At 40.2% G+C, this 17,309-nt stretch overlaps 1 protein-coding gene across 4 annotated transcripts in view; it reads right to left on the reverse strand.

Annotated features, from left to right (window-relative positions):
• Window positions 1-17,309, reverse strand: part of Chn1 (chimerin 1) — a 166,712-nt gene that overhangs the window by 115,637 nt on the left and 33,766 nt on the right. The window contains exon 1 of one of the 4 annotated variants that reach the window (XM_006234386.5): window positions 16,533-16,817. The exons of the other annotated variants lie outside the window; for them this stretch is intronic. Coding sequence (XP_006234448.1) covers window positions 16,533-16,602 — 70 coding nt within the window. The 5' untranslated portion in view covers window positions 16,603-16,817. Of the gene's footprint in view, window positions 1-16,532; window positions 16,818-17,309 lie in introns of those variants that run through there. 4 annotated transcript variants of the gene reach the window in all.

Consider the following 17,309-nt stretch of genomic DNA (forward strand, 5'->3'; position numbering starts at 1 on the left):
GACGGAACATAACCAAGGTTTTCTGCAAGAGAGAGACCAGCAGGGAACAGAGAACAGAGAAAACATTGGGAAAAGCAGGCGTGGGGGACACAGCAACAAGAGTAGGACCAGCTGTGGGAATGGGAGCCAGGGAGCTGAAAGGAGTTTAGGGGAGGAGGTGAGGCTAGCATGGACTTTGAGACTGGCACTTGAGATGCTGAGGAGACTAGAGGTCAGCATGGGCTCTGATATGCTGATAGGAGCCACAGGTAATAATCATATGTCCCTTCAGTCAGAGGTAAGGGAAATCACTCTTTTTGATAAATGGGAACCAGTTTCACAAGTTCCTGAGGAATGATGGCTTTCATCTAACCCTAGATATCTTCTTATAGTCCAGGTTGAGATCATTTCTGGGTATTTGGACTGACTTTTGGGGTTTGGGGAGTTGGAGTTTCCTTTGAACCTGACAATATGAACATATGCTGTGGGGATTAATTATATTAACTTTGCTTGAATGAATTCATTTGCATTTTTCAATACTAAGAAAATCCTGCTTCTAACTCTTCATTAACAATACATAAACATTGCTATTTTGTCAGTCAGTCTTTAGGAATATGATGTGTAGTCACTCACCTGAGTGCTTCTAACAGCAGAATATAAATTCACTATCTTGACACTCATAGTACAATGTCTTAGGGCTACTATTACTGTGATGAAACACCACAACCAAAAGCAACTTGGGGAAGAAAGGGTTTATGTGGCTTACATATTCTGAGTCACAGTCTGTTTAGGGGAACCAACACAGGAACTCAAACTGGGAAGGAATCAGAAGAGCAAGCTGACACAGAGGCCATGGAGTAGTGCTACTTGTTAGCTTGCTCCTAATTGCTTGCTCAGCAACTTTCCTATAGAAACCAGGACCACCACACCACCATCCACATCAAACTAATTAAATGCAATTTTTCTACCTTCTCGACTACAGCCTGACCTTATGGAGGCATTTTCTTGATGACACTAGCCTCTGTCAAGTTGACACAACACTAGCCACCTGAGTCCACATCTGAGCCTCCTTGCTGTACTCTGAACTCTGAACCATACAAGTAATCTACCATGTGCAAGATGCCATGTGGGACAGAAAAGAGAGTGGGCACAAAACCAGACGGAGCCCCTTCTGTGGCTGACTTAAAAGGGAACTCAGTAGCCTAGCTTTGGAGCTAGCAGGGCATGCGTCATGCAAGTAAAGGATGGCATCTGTGCCATCACAACGTAGTCTCCAGTTCTACCAGTCACAGGACTGGCACAACACCAACCAGAAACTCTCTATTTCACAAATGACACCTTGCCAAATTACTGAGGAGGTGTCCCCCCTTCCCATTCTGGCTGCAAATACGCAGTCCTCTAAAGTTGTTCACAGTGCTTACAAGTGCTTACTTCACCTCTGTCCCAGTGCCCTAGGATCCTTCTAACCTGTTTTTACAGACTCTTCAATTTACAGAACTATTGCCAAGGTCACTGAGAAGTACAGCTTTCCCCTTTAGCTCCCAGGAAATAATCTGGGTTTCCCTGGGATGCCCAGAGAATAGCAATACAATTGAGGCTGCAGCTTTTGGACGGAACCAGTTGACCAGACACAAGGTGATATGTGTGTGCCATAAGTTTCTGAGTAACTATATAGAAAGAGCTTCTCTTCTGGGTGGAAGCACTCCCTAAACTGTCATTCAGAAATGAAGGAAGAGCATGTCCTCACTCAGGACGGGGGGCAGCAGAAGCCCCACTTCAGTATTTGTCCTGCACCTGCTTCAAGTATTTCTTCTCTCTGGGCTGAACTTAATTTGTATCCTTCCCATGGAGCAAATCATAATGGCAAGTGTACAGGTTAATTCAGTGGGTGCTGGGTGCTGGTGGGTCCTTCATGAATTAAGAGACCGTGATAGTCAGTCATCTGAGAGCACTATGCCTACACTGCACTTGGAATTAGAAGAGGGGAAAGGTGACTGCTCTAGGCTTTATCTGCTAGTGATCCAGCACACTGGCTCAAAGCTACCACTGACAGAGGTGGAAATGGCCTGTAGTGTGGCTCTCAAGCCCCGAGTAACTCTCAGCTACTACAGGGGTTTACGTTCTAGCTTGTAGGTCCCCTTCTGTCTTGGTAGCTCCCTGGAATTCTAAGCCACCAGGGAATTCTAAGCTTCTCATCCTTATCTCTTCACAACCCCATCTTCTTCAGTAGCCCTCCTTTTCTCAACTGCCTCAGCTCCCTACAGTTTCTGCTCTCTGGATTTTTCAGTCAAGTTCCTGTTGCAACAGCTGCTGTTACAGCTGTCAGCACTGCTACAATCATTCCCCTCCCCCTCCTCTTGTCAGCACCGAAGCCTGCCTTACCAACCACCAGGATCACAATCACACAAGAAAAGACCACTCAAGACTTCTCCTTTCGTTGGGCTTCCCCTTTGAGTACCAGTGAGCAGGTCTGAAGGTTTGATTGAGGATGATTCAGAATGCAACCTCAATAGAGACAGGAAGGCCTAGTGGCATGGAAATGAAGGATTGTAATTATGCCAATCACAATAAGCTTCCAGTTCCACTGCTCTTTCATAACAACCAACCAGAAGTCCTATACTCCACCAATCACTGCCTGCCTTCTGGCTGAGGAGGAGTCCACCTGTTCCCAGCCTAAGAGTTCCCAATGTTTACCAGTGCCTCAGAGAGAGTGAACCCCTCCAACCTGTTATACAAGCTCTTCATCTACAGAATTATTGCTAAAGTCAGGGAGAGCATTTTTGGGGGAACTCTAAACTCTTATATAGGAAGCAAAAGATAATACCTCCATCAATGGTAGTGGGTGGTCCACACCTTTGACCCCTGCACTTGCAGAAGGATCTCTGAATTCTAGGCCAGCATAGTCTACAGAGCAAGTTCCAGGACAGCCAAGATTACACAAAGACCCTGTCTCAAAAAAAAAAAAAGATTTCTGAAATTCAAAATTAAAAGGTATGTCACACAAAAGCCCTGTATCAAGTCCCAGGAATAAGAGGTATAGACTCCTAAAGAAAACTGGTCTTTAAGAAGGATTAATTTAGAGCGCAAGGCCCTGGGTTCGGTCCCCAGCTCCGAAAAAAAGAAAAAAAAAAAAAAGAAGGATTAATTTATGTAATTATATTTTAACTTCAAAAAATAAATTTAATTAATAATAAAATAAAACATCTTAAGTAAAAAAGAAATATTAATTGAAAATGGTAATTGTGAGCTCCAGTGAAGACTGCCATGCTTATTAGGTGGGAAAGCTCTAACACAGCCTGACCTCAGGCTCCTGCCACACTACATTGTTAAGGAAATGAGTGAACCAGATACTTGCACTTCTGAATTCACTGCTGTCACTGCTGTGGTCCTGGTCCTGGTCTGACAGCATCCTAGCCTATCAGAGTCATACAGTAGCTATCAACCAACAGAGCAAAGTTGGGCTTCAATTCTGGCAAATAATAGCAAACAAACAAGGACAATATGGTGTAGCTGTTCAGTGTCACCAGGCCTGATAACCTGATATCCTTTGATTCATGGAGTCCACATGGTATAGAAAGAATTGACTTCTGAAAGTTGTCCTCTGACCATTATGTATACACCATGGACTACGTTCTGTTAAACAGCACCAATCTCTCTGGGATCTGGAAGAGGAACTCTAAGATTAAAGAGGCCTCTTGGGGTTCAGTCCTGGAGGACACACATGCAGGGGGAGGCTGGATTATTTACTAGCTGTAACCCTGAGTACACGCAAAGGAGTCTGCTCGGTTTATGTGGCAGTGTGCCGGTTCTGTCTGCTTCTCTTTGAAGACCATTTCTGTATTTCTCGCTTACTGTTAAACTCAATAATGTTTAAATAATACTAGTATACATTGTCATTGAAATATTACTCATAATAATCAAAAGCAAAGGGCATCATTCTGTACAGGAGCACTTGCCTAGCATGCATGAAGGCCTGGACTCCACCCCTAGGACTGGAGGTGGAAAGTGGTGGGGCTGTAGACAGACAAAAGCTGGCTGAACGTGACAAACATGCCAATAGCTAGAAGTTAAGCTAAACAACTCCAATTGGGAGACTCCATTTCTCTGTTAGCCTGTTCCCTAAAATAGTTTAAGCCTTATAATGCATGCCTGTCAATCTCACTGGCTTCAGAATCTGCATTCTAAAAAGCTATTAGTATCTGTTGATTTCAGTTGATCCATTATCCCAAATGCTGGGGATATTCATAGTACTTCAGATTTCAGATCCTGTCACACATGGGACACGGACACACACAGAGTAAGGTGTATCTTGGGGATGAGAAAAGTCTAAACACAACGTCATGATATTTCATGTGTACTTCACACACAAACTAAAGGCAATTTTACATGTTTATAGCATCTGCTTTGACTACAGTCTGTCATCTGAGATCAGGTATGCAAATTTTCATGTCTGGCATCAAGTCAGTACTCAAAACTGTTGGATTTGTAGGATTTTGAATTAGGGGTATCCAACTATGAGTAATGGTATTCATCAGATAAAAAATTAAAACAGAAATTCTGATAGTATTTTTCAGTTCATTTAAAAGTAATAAACTCAGACTCAGCAAGTAAAAGTATTTGCCAAGCAAGTGTGACAACATCATGAGTCTGATCCCCAGAACTCACAGTGGAAGGAGAGAACAGAATCCTAAAATGTCTTCTAGGTAGAGGTGGTGGCACAAGCCTTTAGTCCCAGCACTTGGAGGCAGAGGCAGGTGGATCTCTGAGTTCAAAGCTACCCTGGTCTACAAAGTTAATTCTAGGACAGCCAGGGGTACACAGAGAAACCCTGTCTGGTGGTTTAAAGGGAAGTTGTCCTCTGACTGACACCATGTGCTGTGTAAGATGTGCCCATCATTATACACGATAATGATAGATAATAAGGTTATTACATATTAATATTTTATGACTGTTATTTTCAAAACAAGAACTGGTCATCCTTGGAGAACAATTTACTGCTATTGGATAGTGGAAGTAAAGAGTTCATTGTCTTAAGCGATGTGGCCACTGGTGAGTCCCCATGGTCCGCCATGGACACAATCACACCCATACTCATGTTGAAGGCCCTGAATTCAGTGAGTCACAACACAAAAACAAAAACTGGTCAAAGTGGGAGGAAGTCTTGCAGAAAGAAGAGGAGGGAGAGTGAAAGGTGGAAAAATAGGATAAGGCTATATGATCAGTGTACTACATATGGGTAAGAAATTGCCAAAGTGTAAATTTAACTTAAAAAAGAAAAAAAAATTCTAAAAAGAAAGCAAATCTGTTAAACACTTAGCAAATCATTTAGTATTGATCCTGGCTATAAGAATCTAGACATCCCTACCTATACCAATGGTCAGTCACACTGCAGCATCCATGTAACTGCTCAAAGATTCAACTACTTGAGAAAGGCTAGATGTCTTAGAATTATCATGAAAAATATTGTTGATTTTGTGAGAATTTCAGGGTCCCTAGGTTGCACTCTGAAAATGATTATTCTAAACCACCATTTCTTCAATGTATTAAGGGAACATGGTAAAGTAAGGTAAGAGACCTTCCACCTGATAAGAACATATTAAAAAAAAAACTAATGGGGACAGAAGGTTGGAAACCCTGTATTCTGTTAGCACAGAGCAGTAGGTAATTGAAATAGAATTATCAAGAACTAATAAGCAGTAGATTCCGATAAGCATGGGTGTCATAAAAGCTCTTGGCATCTCTTTGATTTCATCAGAAAATCTACCCAGACTCCCATCATTAGAGCACAACTGGGAATGAGAACCAGACAACACAGGACTCATGAACAGCTTTTTAACATAGCCCTGGCATGGTGTAGGTGACAAGCATGTGTAGGGGGAGGTGCTGATAGTAAGGTCTGGTCCCCTAATTGGTTCTTGATTTGGTCAAAAAGAAGGTGGGACCTGTTGCTGGGCAAATGGTGCAGGTGGGACTTCCCTGGGTCCCAGGAGGAAAAAGGAGCTGTAGGGCAAGAAAGGGGGCTTTTTTTTTGCTGTCATGCATTGGACTGAGTAGAAAGCAGCCATCATGTAAGACCTTAGGGCAGCTAGGGCCTGCAGCCTCCACTGTGGGTAGCACCGAGGAGCTTAATGGGAGCTAGCTGATACAGGCTAACTAGTAAGTTTAGGACAGGAGACTCTGTGCCCAGCAATTGTGCTCTCTGGCATGTTCTTTTTTTTTTTTTTTTTTTTTTTTTTTTTTAACTTGAGTATTTCTTATATACATTTCGAGTGTTATTCCCTTTCCCGGTTTCCGGGCAAACATCCCCCTCCCCCCTCCCCTTCTTTATGGGTGTTCCCCTCCCCATCCTACCCCCTTGCCTCCCTCCCCCCAACAATCACGTTCACTGGGGGTTCAGTCTTAGCAGGACCCAGGGCTTCCCCTTCCACTGGTGCTCTTACTAGGATATTCATTGCTACCTATGAGGTCAGAGTCCAGGGTCAGTTCATGTATAGTCTTTAGGTAGTGGCTTAGTCCCTGGAAGCTCTGGTTGCTTGGCATTGTTGTACATATGGGGTCTCGAGCCCCTTCAAGCTCTTCCAGTTCTTTCTCTGATTCCTTCAATGGGGGTCCTGTTCTCAGTTCAGTGGTTTGCTGCTGGCATTCGCCTCTGTATTTGCTGTATTCTGGCTGTGTATCTCAGAGATCTACATCCGGCTCCTGTCTGCCTGCACTTCTTTGCTTCATCCATCTTGTCTAATTGGGTGGCTGTATATGTATGGGCCACATATGGGGCAGGCTCTGAATGGGTGTTCCTTCAGTCTCTGTTTTAATCTTTGCCTCTCTATTCCCTGCCAAGGGTATTCTTGTTCCCCTTTTAAAGAAGGAGTGAAGCATTCACATTTTGATCATTCGTCTTGAGTTTCATATGTTCTAGGCATCTAGGGTAAATTAATAAAGCTGTGTGAGTATTTTTCATCCACAGAGCATAGGTGGCAGAGAGAAAGAAAGGCCGGCTGCAAGGCGAAGCTAGCTGGGAGGAACAAAAGAGAAGTCAAGTGGGAGCCAGTGGAGCCCAGACTGCAGCTCTTGGTTTTCCTGGATTGGGGGATGGTTATGATCAATCCTGGGCTAAGTCACATGGAGCAAATGGAACTGGGAGAGGTCTGAGTGCAGGCCGAGCTCCCAGAAAAGGCAGTAGCACGTTTTTAAAATTATAGGCAACAAGCATGAGGGAAATAGGAGACAGTCTACAGAACAGAAGAAACATTTATAAACCATATGCCTGGCAAAGAATTAACATGCAGAAGCTAAGCATGGTGGCTCATGTCAATAATTGCAACACTCTGGGAGGCAAGGTAAGAGGATTATGATGTCAAGGCTCGCCTAGACCACATGGCTAGATTCTGTCTCCCAAAACAAGGCAAACTCGACATATTCAGAATATGTAAGGAGCTCCAAAAACTCAACAGCCAAAACCCACATGACCCAATTCTGAAACTAAGTGACAGTCTTAAACAGTATTTCTCAGAAGACATCGAAATGGCCACGGCAAACACTTACATCACTAACTAACAACGAGCGAATCACATACATTATTTTAAGTTTTTAAACCAAACTGTACAGATTTAACTATTTGGAGGATCAGGAAAACATGGAAACGGATCAGGCAAACCGGCCTTTAACAAAGCCCATGTGGGCCTTGGCAAAGCCTCCTGAATGAACACACATCCGCAGGCACTCCCACTGTGAGGTTCAGAAGAGCACACAGTTCTGTAATGAACTTACACATAGGAAAGCTCTGCCTTTCTTCTGTAATCTTCTACTTCCTAATATAAGACCGCACATGTCAAGCATTTGGTATAGAAGAAAATAGATTCTTAAATTTCTCCCTGATTTTGACTAGCTCCTAGAACGGTGAATTTAAAAAATCCACATGGAATTTTTTAAACCTAAAGGTAAACATTTTTATAGGACTTAGTGTTACATTTTTTTGTTGCATGGAATCTGCCATATTGTCTTTTTTTTTTTTTTTTTTTTTGGTGCATTCAAATATTTTAGGATACCCATTTTTCCCTTAAAAATATTTTAAGTGAGGGGCTGGGGATTTATCTCAGTGGTAGAGCGCTTGCCTAGCAAGCGCAAGGCCCTGGGTTCAGGCCCCAGCTCCGAAAAAAAAAAAAAAAAAAAAAAAAAAACAAAAACAAAACAAAACAAAAATATTTTAAGTGAAATATTTCAAGATATTACCTGTGCCGATAGGCAGAGATTTTTTAAATCCACAGTAAAACAGCTAGGGTAATTCTTTTGATATTTTATAATAGTAACTATGGTCTCTTAAGAGACATTTTTCAAAAGTGCTTATTTATTTAGTGGTTGGCAGGACTCTATTTATAAATATCCTAATGTCCTGATTCTTTGAGATTAAAACAGTATATGATCAAATCTTTATACTTTTTCCAAATAGACCCTGTTTGTATCTAGTGTTAATATATCTTTTAACAACATTGACAGATGTTGTTAAAGATGGCTGAATATGAAAGAAAATTCGCTTCAACTACCTCACTCTTTTTATCAAATCCAGCTCTGCGTACCAGTGCATTCTGTCTTACTCTTTGGTTTTGGTTTATGAGGATAAACTTGCTAAACTTCCCATTAGAAAGGGTGAGTGGTCCCTGCAGAGCAAACTGGAATGCTGAAGTTACGTTGTTCTTTTCAAAGATCCAAGCCAAACAACTTTTAATCCATACAGAAGATATTCTTTAAAAGATGACATTCAATTTTAAATAGTTTATACTAATGATTCACGAACACTTTAAACATATTTACTCAAGGTGCTTCTGATTTTAAAACAATTAATTTTGACTTCTGTAATAATATTTACAGCTGGGGATGTAGCTCAGATTGTAGACTCTGGTGTGCACAGGGCCTGGTTCTACACCCCCATCACCACAGAAACCATAAATCCAGCACTCAAAAGGCATATTCAGAAAGGTCAAAAGTTCAAGGCCTATCTCAGATACACAAAGATTTCAAGATTGGCCTGGGATACAGAAGACCCTAACTCCATTTTTTTTTGTTTGTTTGTTTGTTTGTTTGTTTGTTTTAAAAAGCATTTCTTCCCTGCACTGTTTTAATCTAAACTGGCAAGGCACTGATGAGGAGGACCCCTGCCCACCGTCACTCTGTCTACACAGTATCTGGAGGATGATGAGCCCTGCTCACTGTCACTCTGTCTACACAGTATCCAGACATGGCAAAAATAATGACATGAACACAAAACTGTGTTATAATAAACTAAGCATTTAAAACAAGAGCATTCCAACAATAAATACCAAATGCGTTACTGTTAGTGCTTGAGAGAGTCACAGGAAAATAAACCTTTACAAGCAGTTTCCTGGAAATCAATTCACAGTAAGTAAAAGAATTTTAATAGTATATACAATTTAAAGCTAGCAAGAAAGCATTCAAAATTGAGCTTTACTAAATTTCTACATATTCAACATCTTAACTGTACATTTTTCCTAGAAGCTGATTATTTCAACTAAAATAATTAAAATTGGGCCCGCAAAGTCACGGTTAAATCCGGTCAGTTAATTCAATGTCAGAAGTAGTCAAACCGATAAAGCCAACAACTGACAAGTAGGATTTCATAAATCCCATTAAAAATCCAAACAAAGCAGGTCATGATGGCACATGTATTTGATTCCAGAACTCAGAAGGCAGAGACAGGTGGATATCTGTGAGTTTGAGGCCAGCCCGGTCTACAGAAAGAGTTAGTTCCAGAATACCCAGGCCTCCACAGAGAAACCCTGTCTCAAAAAACAAAACAAAACAAAAAACCCAAAAGCTTCTAAACAACAAAAGAAACAATCAACAGAGTAGAGAAGAAGCCCACAAATTGGAGAGAATTTCTGCTAGCTATATATCTAAAGGAAGATGAAAATCCAGAACATAGAAACACATAGAAACAAATTCAAATACCAAGGAAACAAACTAAGTGGATAATCTATCTACTCATCTGAGACTTTTGAGTTCTCAAAAGAAGTTTAAAATATATACACACACACACATACACACACACACACACACACAAACTAAAAAATACCTCAAAAATGTTCATTATTTCTAGTCATTAAGGAAATACAAGTTATATAACTTTAAGAATTCAACAGGGTTGGGTATTTAGCTCAGTTGTAGAGCACTTGCCTCGTAAGCGCAAGGCCCTGGGTTCGGTCCTCAGCTCCGAAGGGGGGAAAAAAAATTCATCTTACCCAGTCAGAATGACAAAGATATTTTTTGGCGCTTTAAGTTGGGATTCTTCACAATCTACACATAATAGTCAAAATGTCAAATGCACAAAACAAAGAATATTAAAAGCAGTAAGGAAAAAAGGTCAAGTAACATATAAAGGCAGACCTATCAGATTTACACCAGACTTCTCAACAGAGACTATGAAAGCTAGAAGATCCTGGGCAGATATCATACAGACCCTCAGAGAACACAAATGCCAGTCCAGGCTACTATATCCAGCAAAACTCTCAATTAACATAGATGGAGAAACCAAAATATTCCATGACAAAATCAAATTTACACAATATCTTTCCACAAATCCAGTCCTACAAAGGATAATAGATGGGAAACTCCAACACAAGGAAGGAAATTACACCCTAAAAAAAAGCAAGAAAGTAATCTTCTTTCAACTAACCCAAAAAAAGATAGCCACACAACATAATTCCACTTCTAACAACAAAAATAACAGGAAACAACAGTCATTGGTCCTTAATATCTCTAAACATTAATGGACTCAATTCTCCAATAAAAAGACATAGACTAACAGACTGAATATGTAATACCCAGCATTTTACTGTATACAGGAAACACACCTCAATGACAAAGACAGACAATACTTCAGAGTAAAAAGTTGGAAAACAATTTTCCAAGCAAATGGTCCCAAGAAACAAGCTGGAGTAGCCATTCTAGTATCAAATAAAATCAACTTTCAACCAAAAGTTATGAAAAAAGATAAGGACACTTCATATTCATCAAAGGAAAAATCCACCAAAATGAACTCTCAATTCTGAATATCTATGCTCCAAGTGCAAAGGCACCTACATTCATAAAAGAAACCTTAGTAAACCTCAAAGCATACATTGCACCTCACAAAATAATAATGGGAGACTTCAACACCTCACTCTCATCAATGGACGGATCATGGAAAGAGAAACTAAACAGAGACACAGAGAAACTAACAGAAGTTATGAACCAACTGGATTTAACAGATATCTATGGAACATTTCATCCTGAAACAAAAGAATATGCCTTCTTCTCAGCACTTCAGGGTACCTTCTCCAAAACTGACCATATAATCTGTCACAAAACAGGCCTCAACAGATACATGAAGACTGAAATAATTGCATGCATCTTATCACATCACCATGGAATAAGGCTGGTTTTCAATAACAAAAACTACAGAAAGCCCACATACATATGGAAGCTGAACAACACTCTACTCAATGACAACTTGGTCAAGGAAGAAATAAAGAAAGAAATTAATGACTTTTTAGAATTTAATGAAAACGAAATCACAGCATACCCAAACTTATGAGACACAATGAAAGCAGTGCTAAGAGGAAAACTCATAGCTCTGAGGGCCTCCAAAAAGGAACTGGACCATACACTAGCTGCTTGACAGCACACCTAAAAGCTCTACAACAAAAAGTAGCAAATACACCAAAGAGGAGTAGATGGCAGGAAATAATCAAACTCAGAGCTGAAATCAACCAAGTAAAAACAAAAAGAACTATACAAAGAATCAACAAGACTAGATGCTAGTTCTTTGAGAAAATCAACAAGATAGATAAACTCTTAGCCAGTCTAACCAGAGGGCCCAGAGAGTATCCAAATCAACAAAGTGAAAAGTGAAGGGGCTGGAGAGATGGCTCAGCGGTTAAGAGCACTGACTGCTCTTCCAGAGGTCCTGAGTTCAATTCCCAGCAACCACATGGTGGTTCACAACCATCTGTAAGGAGATCTGATACCTTCTTCCAGCATGTTTGAAGACAGCAACAGTGAACTCACATATATAAAATAAATAATCTTTAAAAAGAAAAGAAAAATGAAAAGGGAGACATAACAACAGAATCTGAGGAAATTTAAAAAAATCATCAGATCCTACTACAAAAGCCTATACTGAACAAAACTTGAAAATCTGGAGGAAATGGACAATTTTTAGAAAGATATCAGGTACCAATGTTAAATCAGGATTGGATAAACAATCTAAACAGTCCCATAACTCCTAAAGAAATAGAAGCTGTCATTAAAAGTCTCCCAAACGGGGCTAGAGAGATGGTTCAGTGGTCAAGAGCACTGCCTACTTTTCCTGAGGTCCTGAGTTCAAATCCCAGCAACCACATCGTGGCTCACAACTATCAATACTGAGAACTGATGCCCTCTTCTGGTGTCTGAAGACAGCTACAGTGTACTTATATATAATAAATAAATTTAAAAAAAAAGTCTCCCAACCAAAAAAGCCCAGGACAAGATGGGTTTAGTGCAGAATTCTATGAGACCTCCATGCAAGACCTAATACCAGTACTCTCCAAACTATTCCAAAAAATAGAAACAGAAGGAACACTACCCAATTCCTTCTATGAAGCCACAATTACGCTTATACTTCAACCACACAAAGACCCAACAAAGAAAGAAAACTTCAGACCAATTTCCCTTATGAATGATCCATTCTTATTCACCCTGTATAAAGCTCAAGTCCAAGGTACATCAACATAAAACTCCACATAAAACCAAATACACTCAAACTAATAGAAGAAAATGTGGGGAAAAGCCTCAACACATGGGCACTGGGGAAATTTTCCTGAACAAAACACCATTCTCTAAGATCAAGAATGGACAAATGGGATCTCATAAAATTGCAAAGCAGGGGGAGGAGGGAGAGGATAGGGAGTTTATGGGCAGGAAACCAGGAAAGGGGATAACATTTGAAATGTGAATAAAAACATATCCATAAAACAAACAAAAAGAACTATCCCTATGAAGTGTCACTGACAGGACAGCCTAAACATGAGCTGAACAAGGACAACATCCAGAGATATGCTAATTTGGATGGCAGGAAACAGGGACAATGGGGGGTGGGGACCCAGAGGACAGAACACAATAGGAGGTCAGAGACTAGATGGGGACTCAGAAGGCCTCAACTCTACATAATGAAGGACAGGCAACTAAGAAATGCTGAGAGTGGGAGAAATAGTCTTCCCCAGAGAAGAACACAACAATTGGTGAATTGGTTATCCAATAACAAATGGTCAGTCCTGAAAACATACATTCAATTAACATAATACAGACAAGGTCATATAGTTAGAAATATATGTATGTACACATATGCATGTAACAACAATTAAGGAAAAAGGCTGTGAGTTTGAAAGGGGCAAGGAAGGTACATGGGAGGACTTGGAGAAAGGGAAAGAAGAATTAATTTCAAAAATAAAAAAATAAGTAACTAAATCATTTGAAATTGTTCCAACTTGAAAATTGATGCCATGGTCCAACTGCAACAGAAAAAAAACTATAAATTAACCCCCAAAGTGATTATTTTTAATTCTTCAGGAAATAGTACCCACAAGTGTTGATATGTTGGATAGAAGGGGTGAGGGGATCTGAGATGGCACAACTACCATGCTCAGACATAACCTTGTCAAAGATCTCCAGAAACAAGTATTTTAAACACTCTGCTCAGCTCCTCACCAGTAGCCACAGCCCAGCCCAACAAAGCCTCCTCCCAAATGTGACCAAAGCCAACTTGGAAACTTTGCTTTTTACAATTGCAGCTTGGCCTTAGATTCAAGACCTAAGCAAATCTTCCTCTCCCCAGCTTGGCAGAGCTAGCCAACAGACTTCACAAACAAAATCCTTCTGCTTATGCAAGCTTTCCAATACATTCTTGGAAGCAAGAAGCTCTAACTTACATCTCAACCAATGAAAAGGGAAGGGTGTCATTTTTTTCTAGATACAACTCATATCTCTGAGACTTTCTCCCTAAAATATTTGTTGATTTCTAATGTTTGCCCTAGCATGCTGACACTTTTACAAGAAGTCCTCAGACTTGCTTGCCCACAGTTTCCAAAGGACACTTCAAGAAGAGACTCAACTGCCAAGGCTCTCTAGTATCTCAATATTCCCAACAGGCTGCCATACGAACTCTACTGGGCGAGCAAAGCATTCTACTTTTAATAAAATGAAACACTTCCTGAACTTGTCTACCCCAGAAAACACAACATGCAAACTCATCCATCAATGGCAATAGTATAACGTCTACTCTGCATTTCACATGTCTAAAACTAAAGTGCAGAAAATTAATTTTAATTAATTTCTTATAATTCAACTTTTAAAGTATAGCATATTTTATTTATTACCACAATAAAAATACATCTGATGAATACATTTTCCAAGCACTGCTTAGACTTTATGATCTACACAGCACTACAGATTCTAGGTATTAGAAATGTAACCCAGTGAACACTGCTTTCAGTATTGCTATTGCCCTAGCCTGCTTCCCTGTTACTGTGATAAAAACATTACCAAAAGCAACTTGGGAAGAAAGGTTTTAGTTGGCTTTTAAGTCATAATCCATCACTAAAGGAAGGCAGGACAGGAGTTCAAAGCAGGAGCTGAAGCAGACCATGAAGGATCGTCACTCGCTGGCTCAATTCTCTTGGCTTGCACAGCTCAGTTCCACATTCCCAGAGTGGCACTCTGCACCATGGGCTGGGCTCTCTTACATCAATTAGTCAAGAAAATGCCGCACAGCCACACTCACAGGCCATTCTGATGGAGGAAGTTCTTCAGCTGAGATTCCTTCTTTTTGTCTAGGTTCATGTCAAGTGGACAAAAACTATGACTTTTTATAAATACAAAGGTTTTTTCCTAGAAAATAACCAACTAAAATGAATTATACATTTGCTGATGCTCCTCCTACTCAGCCATCTAAAGATTTTAATCCAGTTGTCTCAACCTCCCTCTTTCAGCAGAGTACGCACATTCTTTCTTTCAGACTGTGGACAAATAATTCCCACCCCTTACTTGTATACTTCAACGTAGTTCTGCAGCAGCGGTCCTCCTAGAAGAAAATAGTCTACCATCACACTAGGGACCCAAGTGTGAAACAACACACTGTACGTTCTGAGTCAATCAAGCCTCCAAACAACCTTTTCCAAAGTCTTCCTTACAGCACTATTTTCAAGTATCCTGAGAGGCCAGCTGCTCAGAAAGCAGATGTACTAACCCTGACATGAGAGTCCATGGGGAATGAGAGTAAAGGACCCTGATACTACATAACATCATGGTCACTGAGCTGAGGGAAGGTCACAGCATTCCTTGCCTTGCAGTAACTCCTACATGCATTGTGTTTCATTAGACTTCTCAGAGAAAGCCACAACGTCACTAGCAGAGTAAAGTAGCCACTGAAAACTACAGAGAAGCTTGCTTTAAATTACAAGTTGCAGAGTCCAATATGGAACAAAGTAAAGAAGAAACCAAAGTCAGATTTGTCAACCACAAATGACCAGAGCTGAATAATTCTAAGGAAATGCTAGCCATACCAAAGTACAATAAAATTCCCAGCACATTTTAATTAGCTATACTTTCCTCACATGATAGTACAGTGTATCAAAATGTAAAAAGTCTCTGGAAAGCAGAGTTTATGTTCCAAATTGATAGGTGCTTGTTTTTCTTTCTTTGAAGAGAAGCAGGCATCATGGATCTGGAATATGGCGTCCCAAAAAGGCTGACAGATGTGTCCATCTAACAGCACCTATAACAACCATGTAATGAGCTGGCTGTCCTAAAGGAGTTCCTCAAGGGCAAACACACGAGGGACTGGAAATGTAATCACAACAAAGAATCCATGTGTTCTCAATTATAAAATCCCAGTGTTCTGCAAAGTGAAAGCATTTTTACACAATTCATTTGGCAGCCAACACTTGTCTGATGTGATACTGATTGGTGGTTAAAGACTGTTGAGAATAGTCTTTATTTTCCCCATTAAAAGTGACTGTTAATCAGTTTTACTTATATGTGATTATTAATGTGTGACTAAAGACTAATGCTTCAGATGCTGCTGGGGATACAGTACACACACACACACACACACACACACACACACACACACACACACGCACACACCCTTTCTAAACTCTCGAACACACTGAATTCTAACACTGGCCTCTAGAGTCTTTGGATTTCAGATTATAAACATGTTGCAATTATTACATTTGTAGCTGATCATGTTAAACATAATCAATACTTGTCATTTTGCTGAATTATCTCCGATGATTTCTGATCACTAAGAATAAAAATGAACTCTCTGTAACTGTCTACAACTGCTATTTTTAAAGGGCTGTGATCTAAGGCATTACCTGGTAACTTGTTAGAAATGTAGAATCCCAAGACTGTCCCTGTTGATCAGAATTTGCATTTTCATAAGACAAAGTAATATGCATGCACAGAGTTTTCAGAAGCAAAACCTGCAAGACCTGGGAAGGTCTGCCCCTCTCACTCACCCCAACAGTCCACTGACTTCTCGCACGCTGACCCACTTTTCTCCAGTCCCTCTGGCTTTATTACTGGCATCAGACACAGAAGATTCACACGCCCTCCACAGGCCCTCGGCCTGCATTTTCCTGTGCTATCTTTCACTCATCACCTCCTCAGCTCTGTACTCAGTGAGGCCTTCCTGTTTTCTCATCTGAAAAGTCAAAACACCATGACACTCCTGTTCTCCTTCATACTGCAGAAGCAATGGCAGGGAAAACCGCTGGCATCTCAACCCAGATCAAAGCAGTAATAACGTGTTACGGCTGCATCATTACTCAACACTACACATTTCAAAATACAGCTCAGCTAAGAATGCCCTGCTGCAGTACTGGTTTTATTAAATCTCAAACCTAAAGACACAGCTTTTGTGTATTCTATGTGACAAAATGGGAAGTACATAAGGTGCATTTGTCTACCTGGATATTGAGTATGATGAATAAAGTAATAAATACAACAATCTTGAATAAAAGCACATATGAGATCATCAGAGTTGAGAGCTGGTGGCTGCAAATTTCATAAACATCATTTCACTTGAAAGAATGACAGACAAACCATGACTAATCAAATGTGGGTATTTGGTAGATATTTTCTTAAAAATGAACAAAGTAAGCTTGTCATTCAACAAAACTGACAGTATTTATTACTAGTCATAAAATTCAAGCTTTCAAGTAAAAATTGAATTTGAGGAAACTTTACCAACCACCACAAGCTTAACAGATTGATAATATTTAAAGACTCCCAAC

This window comes from Rattus norvegicus, chromosome 3 (genome assembly GCF_036323735.1).
Source record: "Rattus norvegicus strain BN/NHsdMcwi chromosome 3, GRCr8, whole genome shotgun sequence".
Lineage (NCBI taxonomy): Eukaryota > Metazoa > Chordata > Mammalia > Rodentia > Muridae > Rattus > Rattus norvegicus.